Source organism: Rhinoderma darwinii, chromosome 2 (genome assembly GCF_050947455.1).
Source record: "Rhinoderma darwinii isolate aRhiDar2 chromosome 2, aRhiDar2.hap1, whole genome shotgun sequence".
Taxonomy (NCBI): Eukaryota; Metazoa; Chordata; class Amphibia; order Anura; family Rhinodermatidae; genus Rhinoderma; species Rhinoderma darwinii.
In genome coordinates, this window is record NC_134688.1 from 61,974,230 (window position 1) to 61,988,209 (window position 13,980).

General features: G+C 40.7%; 1 protein-coding gene across 3 annotated transcripts in view; it reads left to right on the forward strand.

The window, feature by feature from the left end:
• The window catches only part of TEX26 (testis expressed 26), an 82,589-nt gene that overhangs the window by 26,335 nt on the left and 42,274 nt on the right, over positions 1-13,980 (forward strand). For all 3 annotated transcript variants that reach the window (XM_075851690.1, XM_075851687.1, XM_075851689.1), the window contains one exon: positions 5,616-5,772. In XM_075851690.1, the coding sequence (XP_075707805.1) occupies positions 5,616-5,772 (157 nt within the window). The remainder of the gene's footprint in view (positions 1-5,615; positions 5,773-13,980) is intronic.

The window sequence follows — 13,980 nt, forward strand, 5'->3', positions numbered from 1 at the left end:
CAACAATCTAGAAATGTGTTGTCTACAATACTCATACAGGATGTCATATGACATCATTATATTGCTGTCCCCCAATCTTGAGAAGGGCACTAATAGGGCTGCCGATGCAATACTATGATCCACTTAACTATGTGCCCTTACTAAATTTACATAATTAGCATCTATGAGGGTGATAAATACTTCCAAAAAAGATATGGAAGGCAAATGATGGTGAATGGCATAGACTAATATAGGGGTTAATATATATATATATATATATATATATATATATACATATATATATATATATATATATATATATATATATATATATATATATATATATATATATATATACAGTGAAGGAAATAAGTATTTGATCCCTTGCTGATTTTGTAAGTTTGCCCACTGTCAAAGACATGAACAGTCTAGAATTTTTAGGCTAGGTTAATTTTACCAGTGAGAGATAGATTATATATAAAAAAAAAAATCACATAGTCAAAATTATATATATTTATTTGCATTGTGCACAGAGGAATAAGTATTTGATCCCCTACCAACCATTAAGAGTTCAGCCTCCTCCAGACCAGTTACACGCTCCAAATCAACTTGGTGCCTGCATTAAAAAGACAGCTGTCTTACATGGTCACCTGTATAAAAGACTCCTGTCCACAGACTCAATTAATCAGTCTGACTCTAACCTCTACAACATGGGCAAGACCAAAGAGCTTTCTAAGGATGTCAGGGACAAGATCATAGACCTGCACAAGGCTGGAATGGGCTACAAAACCATAAGTAAGACGCTGGGTGAGAAGGAAACAACTGTTGGTGCAATAGTAAGAAAATGGAAGACATACAAAATGACTGTCAATCGACATCGATCTGGGACTCCATGCAAAATCTCACCTCGTGGTGTATCCTTGATCCTGAGGAAGGTGAGAGCTCAGCCGAAAACTACACGGGGGGAACTTGTTAATGATCTCAAGGCAGCTGGGACCACAGTCACCAAGAAAACCATTGGTAACACATTACGCCGTAATGGATTAAAATCCTGCAGTGCCCGCAAGGTCCCCCTGCTCAAGAAGGCACATGTACAGGCCCGTCTGAAGTTTGCAAATGAACATCTGGATGATTCTGAGAGTGATTGAGAGAAGGTGCTGTGGTCAGATGAGACTAAAATTGAGCTCTTTGGCATTAACTCAACTCGCCGTGTTTGGAGGAAGAGAAATGCTGCCTATGACCCAAAGAACACCGTCCCCACTGTCAAGCATGGAGGTGGAAACATTATGTTTTGGGGGTGTTTCTCTGCTAAGGGCACAGGACTACTTCACTGCATCAATGGGAGAATGGATGGAGCCATGTACCGTCAAATCCTGAGTGACAACCTCCTTCCCTCTACCAGGACATTAAAAATGGCTCGTGGCTGGGTCTTCCAGCACGACAATGACCCGAAACATACGGCCAAGGCAACAAAGGAGTGGCTCAAAAAGAAGCACATTAAGGTCATGGAGTGGCCTAGCCAATCTCCAGACCTTAATCCCATCGAAAACTTATGGAGTGAGCTGAAGATCTGAGTTGCCAAGCGACAGCCTCGAAATCTTAATGATTTACAGATGATCTGCAAAGAGGAGTGGGCCAAAATTCCATCTAACGTGTGCAAACCTCATCATCAACTACGAAAAACGTCTGACTGCTGTGCTTGCCAACAAGGGTTTTGCCACCAAGTATTAAGTCTTGTTTGCCAAAGGGATCAAATACTTATTTCTCTGTGCACAATGCAAATAAATATATATAATTTTGACAATGTGATTTTCTTTTTTTTTTTTTTTTTTTAAATATAATCTATCTCTCACTGGTAAAATTAACCTAGCCTAAAAATTCTAGACTGTTCATGTCTTTGACAGTGGGCAAACTTACAAAATCAGCAAGGGATCAAATACTTATTTCCTTCACTGTATATATATATATATATATATATATATATAATATTTGTAATATTTATGGACCTCTTCTCCTAAATCATCTTAAAAGGCTATGTGCCCTTTGCGATATATTTTTACTCTAATGCATCTAAAATACAAAATATCCTGGTTTGTACAGCTCCTATGCAGACCTATGCGTCTCAATGGTAACAGACTACAACCCCCCCCCCCCCTGTGTAGTCTGATCGTGCAGTTATGTGTCATTTCACTCCCTCTGGTCCCTCTTCTTTCTAGTCTATGAGGGGGCAGGTGGTAGGGAGTAATACATGACTGCAGGATCAGTCTACACTCTGTAATTATGGAGACACATAGGACTGTATACAGTCTGCATAAGAGCTGTATACCCAACACAATAGCATTTTTTAAAAAGAAAATCAAACTATTTGCGAATATGCTTATTTTAGATGTGTTTGAAGCCATCAAACTGGTTGCGGAAGTGTACACAGCCCTCAGGATTATGTGAGCAATCTTCACAGGGGTTGTATGATATTTGAAGAAAAAGTATTCTTTCAAGAAAGTTCTCCACCCTTGCCCCTGGCGCTGTCTCATAGAAAAAAATAAACCTTGTTTTTTCTCAATTCAAGCAAATCCTTAAAATTAAGGCATGCCAAAGTCTATTGGCTACAGATTCTTAGAATCATATCTCACATACATCCGTCATTTAACATTAATACCTATGTTTTGGAGTGTTAAGTTTCGTTTTGAGCTATGTATATGACTTCTTGTAAATCAGAAGACAAAGAAGGATGACTTAAAATATTTTGTATTCTTTGATTTTGGTGGGAAATGCATTATTTTGTATGATACTGTATACTTTAGTAAGAAGTGGGGGCAGAGGTAGTGGAGTAATATGATAGCAGGATCAGACTACACGGGATCCGTTTGTTGTCTGTAATCATGGAAACTCATAGGTCTCCGTAAGATCTGTAGACACACATATTTTGAATAACTAAAACCTAAGCTAGACTAAACCTAAAAACCTTGCTTACAAAACCTTAGCAATATAGCCAAAACTTCCCATTAAAAAAATCCAACTTTTCAATGTTATTATATGTGGTTAATTTGGTTAATGACGTTTTCCAATAATGAAAACTGGAGGGAATTTTTTAAATGGGTAGGGCATAGCAAAAGGGGGCATGGTGTGCCGTGGCCCAACAAATTTACTATAATTTTCGCCAGAAACTAGTATAAATTATTTTGGAAATCTATGCCAGTTTAAAGCATGAACAGCTAGAGATGCACCTAATTTACTAAGCGCAATCGCCTCTAAATACATTAGGCGCATCTTACTCCAGCTATCTTTATATTGAGACCTGCGAATGAAATACCAGTCCTAATAAATCTCCCCCACTATGTATTCTATCACTCATACTCCACCTATATATTACCTTATCTGGAATAAAACAAATAGAACAGTACTTTATTAATTATTCTAAGTATGAGAAAATTCCTTTAAAGGGAATGTGTTGTTAGCAAAAAATTTTTTTTTTTTTTTAGTTAAACAATTAGTGTGTAGGTGATTAAACATTGTTCTAATTTTTTTTATTTTTTTCACGAGTCAGGAAATATTATAAATTAGATTCTAATTTATAATATTTTCCCAGTGCTGGTCACTAGATGGAGCAATTCCCAAAATTGCAGCATTGCATGTGGTAAAGCAACCACATTGCTTTATGCTGCAAAATTGGAAAAAAATCCCTCGCTCTAGTGAGCTCTCAGAATCCCCACCTCCTTTATCCTGGCTAGTGCCGGGAGAAACGAGGGGATTGAACGGTCAAACCTCCTACACTGTGTTTCACCATTTTTTGAGCTAACACACAGTGTAGTAGGTTTACATACAGTAGTAAACACACTGAAACACGAACATACATAGAAATCACTTACCTGCTCCTGCCGCCGCCGCTCCCTCCGGTCCGTCCGCTCCGTCTGCTGCCGCTGCTCCAAGTGCACAAGTCTGGAAGCCGCGACTGGAAGTAGTAATCTTACTGTCCGGCCGCGACTTCCGGTCTACAGGAAAATGGCGCCGGACGGCGCTCAGTTCAACTTGGACTGTGTGGGAGCGGCGCATGCGCCGTTCCCACACAGACGGCGTACACCATAGTGGTTGGAACGGGCCCAGTTCGCATTCACTATGGGACTGTAGCTGCCGTATTCCATGTCTGTATGTGTCGATTAACGACACATACAGAAATGGAGTAAAAAATGGCAGCCCCCATAGGGAAGAAAAAGTGTAAAAATAAAAAAAAGTAAAACACAAACACACAAATAAATATAAAAGTTTTTACTAAAAGACTAAAATCAAACTGATGTTAAAAATTTTTTTTTCGTGACACTGTTCCTTTAAGAAATCTTCACATTGAAAAATGTCAAATACAATGGAGTATTGCACATACAACAAAATCTTACATACAAATACATTTAAAATAGATTAAAACAAATGAAAAAAGACTGCAGTAGGAGAAAAACTTTCTCTAAACCTACATGTGCGTGCCCTAAACTTTTACTTGATACTAATAAGTCAAACAAACCATGCGACAGGTTCTTCAGAATTTTGTTCGCCGTACGTGCACATCTGCACTATATAGGACATACAGTGGGTTTCATGCAACGGACACTCGCTGTCTGAAAACTCACACATGTCTGAATAGCCCCATTGAAAAGAATGGGACCGTGTGCTGTAAGTTATTTCAACGGACAGCACATGGACGAGTATTACGCTCGTCTAAATGAGCCCTAAGGCAGTTAGCAATCACTGACGGACATTAAAAGGATGTCTATCTAGTCCTGTTCAATGCAATTATTCCTTTCAGTCATTAAATATTAACTAAAATAAATTCTCACAGCTGCTGTCCTAAAAAAAAAAAAATAGTTTTCTGGTTTTGACTAATAGAGGAGGGTTCCCTGCTCAGAGAGGCGAGAAGCTTTAGGGCCAGTTCACACAGAGTCGTAAAAAGCGCCAAAAAACGGCCGAAAATGCCTCCCATTGATTTCACTGGGAGGCGGAGGCGTTTTTTTTCCCACGAGCGGAAAAACCGGCTCGCGGGAAAAAGAAGGGACATGCCCTATCTTCAGGTGTTTATGCCTCTGACCTCCCATTGACATCAATGGGAGGCAGAGAAAGCGTATTTTGCTGTGTTTTATGCCCGCGGCGCTCAATGGCCACGGGCAAAAAAACGCCAAACGGTATTTTGAGGCAGATTTTCCTCCTACAAAAAACTCTGTGTGAACCCTTAAAGAGCATCTCTCTCTGTAGGATCCGACATGTCCTTGCATTACACAGCCCACTGATTTCAATGAGGACTATGTAATGCTTCATTTTCCCTATGGTGGCGCTAAAGGGTAATTAAATGCTTGCTGCCGTGTTCCCCCACGGACTACAGCTGGTCAATGTGGGTCCTAGCAAGAAGTCACTATGTGGTCAACGTCTCATCTTTGGAACCTTCTAACAAAAAAGGAGATTGTCCAAAGCAAACAAATGCCATGCAGTAGAATACATCGTAGGCTGAACCCTTCTTAAATATACCTCTGACAGAAGCCTCAAATGTGATGTGAACAGAGCCTTATGTCATGCAGGTTCTCATTCTTAGTCAGGTGTACTGTACAATGCCAATAAGATATTAAAGGTTTCTTCTCTGATATATTTTTTACCAACAGACTTTTTCAGTCTGGAAGTTACCTCATCAAGAGAAAAAAATCTCCCAGGATAGCCATTCTCCATGGATTAAACCTCCAACAATTGAAGAGGTACAAAGAGCAATGAGGTCTCAATATCTCTCCACATATAAAGGAGACTATTTAGGAACACCACAAGGTAGGTGCTGGGTGGCTTTAAATGTCCTCAGTGGAGGTATGTCCAATATTTTGGCTACCTCCTAATAGCCTAATTTCCTTCCTTTAGAAAACCGTGTCTATGAAGCTGTGTATGACTATGTGGAATTCCCTGGTGAAATATTCTTACTTTTACTTACTGGTGGAGGAGTCCTCTTGTCCTAAACATAATTCATAAGCATATATAATATAATTCATGATATGACTAATCTTTTGAACATAATCTTCCAAATAAAAATGATCTTGCGTTATGTTCACTTATCCAGTCACACCCAAAGCTGCTTTAACCCCTTCCCGACATCCGCCGTATATATACGGTGATGTCGGGCAGGGGTTCCTGCAAAGGGCAGTACCAATTCGTCACGGTGATAGTGCGTGATACTGGCCTCCCGGTTTGCCATCAATTGAAGCCTCCTATGCCCTGCTCGGATGCGGGGCCTAAAAGGCTTCCGGTACTAATGGCAAGATGGCGCCGGCTCAGCATCAGTGGGGGTCAGAAGGTGCGCCGGCATCATCAGCAGTGGGTGTCCGCTGTATGTTACAGTGGACACCCTGCTGTAACGGCAGGAACCGGAGCTAGCTCCGATCCCTGCCATTAACGCCTTAGATGCATCTTTGTGGTTTGTAGCAAATCGGCAGCCGTGCCATGCGATGGCAGGGCTGCCGACTGCTACTATGGCAACAGGAGGCCTTACAATGGCCTCCTGGTCTGCCATTACGGAAGCCGATTAGGCAACGCCCAGAGGCGGAGCCTGAGCAACTTGCTGTCAGTGAACAACTGACAGTTCTTTTTTTTTTAATCAGTTCAATTTTATTCAACAAACTTCACATCTTTACAGGTCATTGTACTTTCTCATACATTGTATAAGCAAATTTCCACAGACCCAATTTTTTATTTCCAACCAAACATTCCCTTCCCCCAAACTCCCCCTTGTATCCCCCCAGCCGGTCTTCTCGATACCACTTTTTCAATCCTATCTCCTTCTCTTCCCCTTTTCCATTCCCCATCCTACGCCTGCTCTCCGTATGTACCCCACCGTCAGTAGCCCTATACCTGAACGTGTGACCGTAGTGTCATTAGCTCCGCAGAAGCATACCCTGATTGATCAATCCACCTAGCCCATTGTTTTTCAAACTTGACCTTGGACCCCCTCTTGGAGTATATCCTATATTCCATCAGAACCTGTGAGTTAAGTGCCCCTATGATTTCTTGTTTTGAGGGTGGCTCCGCATCCAGCCAGTGCTTTGCTATTCCTTTCCTAACTTGGTATAGTATTTTAGCGATTGCCAAACCTGACATCCTATCCCCCTCCAAATCCCCAACATACCCTAGCAGCATTACCACAGGATCCCATGGAATCTGTACCTCAAACACTCTCCCCACTAGCTCCGATATTTCCGTCCACAGAATCCCCAACCTCCCGCATGTCCAGAACATATGGAGGATGTCTGCTTTTTCCTCCGGGCACCTAGGGCACTTGGCATCTGCTCTTAATCCCATTTGTTTCAGCACCCACGGGGTCCTATACACCCTATGTATCAGAAACAACTGCGATCTTCGTTGTGCTACATTAATGGACAGAGTACATGTTGCTGCCAATACCGCCTCCCAGTGGTCTGTCGGGATAGGACCCACATCCCTCTCCCATATAGCTTTCACTGGTGCCATAGGATCCCCCAGATGTTCCGCCAATAACCTGCGATAAACCAATGAAATTAATCCTTTTGACGTTACTGCTTTTGCAATATGTTCCAACACTCCCGCGGCATGTATTGCCATGTCTACACTGGCCGCTTGTGTCTGCACAGCGTGCCGAATCTGCAGGTACTGATAGAACATGCGGGAGTACAGCTGAAACCCCTCCCTTATTTGCTGAAAGGATTTGAGTATGCCTCCCTCGTACAACTGACTCAATCGTATTATGCCTTGCTGCTCCCACCCCTGCATCCCTTCCAATTTACCCAATTCCCCCAGATAGGCATTCCTCCAGAGTGGTGTATATTTAGTGCACTCTCCCATCCCCAGCAATTGCTTGCACTGCCACCACACCTTGTGTATGAGAAGCAGAGTGGGTCTGGTACTCGCCATCCGTTTATAGCTGTGCGCTTCCAGTCCTGCCAACGGGTTCTCCCCCCCCCCCCCAGATATGATAGGATGCGCGCACTGGACCCCCATGTCTCTTCCTGCTCCCACCCCCAGAAATGCTGACATTGGGCAGCTAAATAATACACCCAAGCATTGGGCACCGCCAGGCCTCCCTCCTCTTTAGGCAATTGTAGTTTCTTCAGTTTAATTCTGGGTACCCCCTTCTTCCATACTAGGTCCCTAAAAAGGTTGTGCAACCTCCTAAACCAATATTTGGGGATCCATACCGGGGAGTTATGTAGGACGTACAGCACCTGGGGCATAAGGATCATTTTAATCAGATTCGTCCTACCCAGAGCCGATAGCGGTAACTTATTCCACGCCTCTACTTTGGCTTTTATCGTTGTTAACAGTGGCATTACATTAAGGGACAACTGACAGTTCTAATACATTGCACTACATAGGTAGTGCAATGTATTAGAACAGCAATCAAACAGTTGGACCTTCAAGTCCCCTAGTGGACTAAAAAAAAGTAAAAATAAAAGTTGTAAAAAATAAAATAACAGTTTCAAGTTCTTAAAATAAAACACTATCGACCTTTTTCACTTATCAAGTTATTTATTATTGAAAAAAATAAATAAACCGTACATATATGGTATCACCGCGTCTGTAACGACCTGAACTATAAAAATATAATGTTATTTATCCCGCGCAGTGAATGCCGTAAAAAAAAAAAAAAACGAAAAACATTGCCAGAAATGTTGTTTTTTGGTCACTTTGTATTCCAAAAATGAAAATAAAAAGTGATCAAAAAGTCGCATGTATCCAAAAATGGTAGCTGTATAAACTATAGCTCGTCTTGCAAAAAACAAGCCCTCATACAGCAGCGTCGACTAAAAAATGTAAAAGTTATGGCTCTCACAACTTGGCGACAGAAAAAAATACATTCTTTTTACAAAAGTTATTTTATTGTGCAAAAAGTTGTAAAACATGAAAAAGTGCTATAAATTAGGTATCGCCAGAATCGGACTGACCCGCAGAGTAAAGTTAACATGTAATTTATGATGCGTGGTGAACGCTATATAAAAAAATAAAGAAACAATGCCAGAATTGCTGTTTTTTGGTCACCTTGCATCCCAAAAAAAAGGATAAAAAGTGATAAAGTTGCATGTACCCCAAAATGGTACCAATAATAACTACAGCTCTTCCCGCAAAAAAACAGTCATCATACCACTACGTCTATAAAAAAATTAAATAAGTTAAGACTCCAAAACGTCAGGAAAGAAAAATATGCAGTTGTGCAGGACCGAGGGGAACATTTCTTATGTTTCAAGAGGCAATTTATCAAGGCCTTAAACTTAGGGAACCAGGAAGGGGAGGGGGGCCCAAACATATCTGCTGGAAGCGACGGTGCCCGTATTATACCAGGACAACACTTCCCAGAAAAATTCCCAGTGCAGAAAGGATTCTTCACAGTGTAACACACATCTTTGGATTATTTTACCCCATTATTATACCACCTGACTATGCCCCTGATGTACTCTGCCCTGCTTACATGTACCCCCACATTATAAACTGAAATACCAGTAAAACTCCAAACAAAACTACTACCAAGCAAAATCCACGCTCCAATAGCCAAATGCCGCTCCCTCCCTTCTGAACACCAGTGTGTGCCCAACAGCAGTTTATTTCCACATATATTGCATCGCCAAACCAGGGATAACCCTTTTAACAATTTTTGGTGTGTGTGTCTCCAGTGGCACAAGCTGGGCAAGACATATTTGCCACTGAAATGGCATATCTAGGGAAAAATTGCTGTTTTTACTTTGCACCATCCGCAGCGCAATAATTTATGGAAAAGACCTGTGGGGTGAAAATGCTCACTACACCCCTTAATATATGCCTTGAGGGGTGTAGTTTCCAAAATGGGGTCACAAAATAGGCCTCAATTTCGCATGGTACTCTTTCACTCCTGAGCTCTGTCGATCCTCCAGGCAAAAGATTAGGGCCACATGTAGGGTGTTTCTAAAACCGGGACACACAGCATAATAATTAGAGATCGTCTTGTTATGCTGGCACAAGCTGGGCACCACATATTGGCATATCTATGGAAAAATTCCCATTTTCACTCTGCAACATGGAGTGCACACTAGTTTCTGGAAAACACCTGCAGGGTTAACATGTTCACTACACCCCTAGGTGAATACCACTGTTTTGGTTCCACAGGGGCGTTGCAAATGTGACATAGCAACCAGAAACCAATCCAGCAAAATCTGCACTTCAAAAGCCAAATGGCGCTCCTTCCCTTCTGAGCCCTACTGTGTGCCCAAACAGCAGTTTATGATCACATATCGGGGTATTGTCGTATTCGGGAGAAGTTGCTTTACAAATGTTGGGGTTCTTTTTCACATTTATTTGTTGAGAAAATTAAACATTTTGAGCTATAGCTACATCTTTTTTGGTATTTTCACTGCCCAATTCTAATAAAAACTATGAAACACCTGTGGGGTCAAAATGCTCAGATGTTGGGGTGTTTTATTTATCCTTTTTATTATTGAGAAAATTATTTTTTTTTAGCTAAAGCTACATCTTAAAAATATATATTTTTATTTTCACTGCTCAATTCTAATACAATCTATGAAACACTGTTTTGGTCCCACAGGGGCTTTGCAAACGCGACATGGTGCCAAGAAACAAATCCAGCAAAATCTGCGCTCCAAAAGCCAAATAGCGCACCTTCCCTTCTATGCTCTGCCGTGCGCCCAAACAACAGTTTATAACAACATATGATATATTTCCGTACTCTGGAGAAGTTGCTTTACAAATGTTGGGGGGCTTTTTCTTCTTTATTCCTTATGGAAATAGATTTTTTTTAGCTAAAACGACGTCTTAGTGGAAAAATGTAAACATTTTTATTTTCACGTCCAAATTCTAATAAAATCTATAAAACACCGGGGAGTTTAAAATGCTCACTACACCCCTAGATTGATTCCTTGTGGGGTATAGTTTCCAAAATTGGGGGTGTTTCGTTTGTTTTGGCATAACAAGGCCTCTTCAAACCTGACATAGTTCCTAAAATATAGTATAATAAAAAGAAGGCCCCAAAATCCGCAAGGTGCTCCTTTGCATCTGAGGCCTGTGCTTCAGTCCATTAGCACACTAGGACCACTTGTGGGATATTTCTAAAAACTGCAGAATCTGGGCAATAAATATTGCATTTAGTTTCTTTTGTAAAACAGAAAAGATTAATTAAAAATGAATTTCTGCAAAAATGTTTTGTAAATTTCACTTCTACTTTGCTTTCATTCTTGTAAAAGCCTAAAGGGTTAAGAAACTTTCTAAATGCTGTTTTGAATACTTTGAGGGTGCAGTTTTTAAAATGGGGTGTTTTATGGGGGATTTCTAATATATAGTTGCCTCAAAACCACTTCAGAACTGAACTGGTCTATGAAAAAACAGCCTTTTGAAATTTTCTTGAACATGTGAAAAATTGCTGCGAAAGCCTGTAACGTCCTAGAAAAATAAAAGGGTGTTCAATAAACGATGCAAACATAAAGTAGACATGTGGGAAATGTTAACTAGTAATTATTTTGTGTGGTATTACGATCGGTTTTACAAGCAGATACATTTATATTTAGAAAAATGCTAATTTTTGCAAATTTTTGCAAATTTTCTTTACATTTTGGTGTTTCTCATAAATAAATATTGAATTTTTCTACTAATTTTTTTTCACTAAGGTAAAGTTCAATATGTCACGAGAAAACACTCTCAGAATCGCTTCGATAGGTAAAAGCATTCCAAAGTTATTACTCCTTAAAGTGACACGTCAGATTTGAAAAATAAGGCTCTGGCAGGAAGGTCAAAAGTGGCCACAGCGGGAAGGGATTAAAATACTACAAGTTGTGATTTGAAATCTTTACACCCTCATAGACTCATACCTGGTATATATATAGTGGATATAAAAAGTCTACACACCACTGTTAAAATGCCAGGTTTTTGTCATGTTACAAAGTCAGTCCAAGATGTATAATTTCAGAACTTTTTCCACCTTTAATGTCACCTATTATCTGTACAATTGTATTGAAAAAGATATGTAAATCTTTTAGGCTATATTCACACGACAGTGAAAAAAAATGTCCATTAAAAACTGATCAACTGTCAGTTTTTCATGGCCATTTTGCATCAGTGTGTCTCTAAATTTTCATCAATGTCCAGCTTGTCTTCACGTGTGGTCTCTCGTCTTCACGGGATCTGCGAAGGCCATGCGATGACGTCATCACGTCACCTTCGCAGAACCGGTGAAGACGAGAGACCACACCTGGAGAGTATGTAATCGAGCCGCAGAAACTAGTAGTTCCCTTGCCAATCCCCATGTCACAGATCAGTTTTTAACGGTTGTTACATGTATTCACAGCCGTTAAAAGCGGATCCATTGACCTCTATGGGGTCGTCAGGCCGTTAAAACGGCAAAAAATAGTACATGTCCTATTTTTTGACGCCCATTATCCACGGGCCGTTAAAAAAACGTTTGAATAAGGCCTTAGGGTGGAAAAATAAAAATAAAGAACAAAAATAATCTAGTTTCATTTATATGTACACCTTTAAACTAATACTTTGTTGAATTACCCTTTGACTTTATGACAGCATTCAGTCTTTTTGGGTAAAATCTATCAGCATGGCACATCGCACATGGTAATCGTTGCCCACTCTTCCTTGCAAAAGCGCTCCAAATCTTTCAGATTGCAAGGGCATCTCCTGTGTACAGCCCTCTTCAGATCACCCCACAGAGTTTCAATGGGATTAAGTTCTGGGCTCTGGTTGGCCATCCCACAACTTTTATCTTCTTCTGGTGAAGCCATTTTTTTGTTGATTTGGAGGTATGCTTTGGGTCGTTGTCGTGCTGAAAGGTGAAATTCCTCTTCATCTTCAGCTTTTTAGCATAGGCCTGCAGGTTTTGTGCCAATATTGACTGATATTTGGAACTGTTCATAATTCCCTTCACCTTGGCTAAAGCCCCAGTTCCAGCTGCAGAAAAATAGCCCCAAAGCACAATGCTGCCTCCACCATGCTCCATAATGCTGGCTCCACCATGCTCCATAATGCTGCCTCCACCATGCTCCATAATGCTGCCTCCACCATGCTCCATAATGCTGCCTCCACCATGCTCCATAATGCTGCCTCCGCCATGCTCCATAATGCTGCCTCCACCATGCTTCACTGTGGGTATGGTGTTCTTTTAGTGATGTGCAGTGTTGGCTTTGCAGCAAACCTACCTTTTGCAATTATGGCCAAAAAGTTTAACCTTGGTCTCTTCAGACCATAACACGTTTTCCCACATGCTTTTGGCAGACTTGATGTAGGTCTTTGAAAAACATAGCCGGGCTTGGATGTTTTTCTTTGCTAGAAAAGGCTTCCGTCTTGCCACCCTACCCCACAGCCCAGCCATATGAAGAATACGGGAGATTGTTGTCACATGCACTACACAACCAGTACCTGCCAGAAAGTCCTGCTGCTCCTTTAATGTTGCTGTAAGCCTCTTGGTAGCCCCCCGGACCAATTTTCATCTTGTCTTTTCATCAAGTGTTGAGGGACGTCCAGTTCTTAGTAATATCACTGTTGTGCCAAGTGTAATCCACTTCTTGATGACTGTCTTCACTGTGTTCCATGGTATATCTAATGCCTTGGAAATTCTTTGGTACCTTCTCCTGACTGATGCCTTTCAACAATCATATCCCTTTGCTGTGTTGTAAGCTCTTTACGGACCATGGCTTTTGCTGTCACATGCAACAAAGAAAATGTCAGGAAAATCCTAATAGAAGAGCTGAACTTTTTATGGGGTCACTCAGAATCACTTTAAATAATGGCAGCTGTGTACTGACTACTATTTAACATGAGTTTAAATGTGATTGGCTAATTCTGAACACAACCACATTCCCAATAATAAGAAGGTGTTCACACTTATACAACCACATTATTGTAGTTTTGTTATTTTTATTATTCCCCTCTAAATGATTTCAGTTTGTTTTTCAATGGAATTGTACAGATTATGGGTCACATTAAAGGTGGAAAAAGTTCTGAAATGATTAATCTTGTACTGATTTTTTG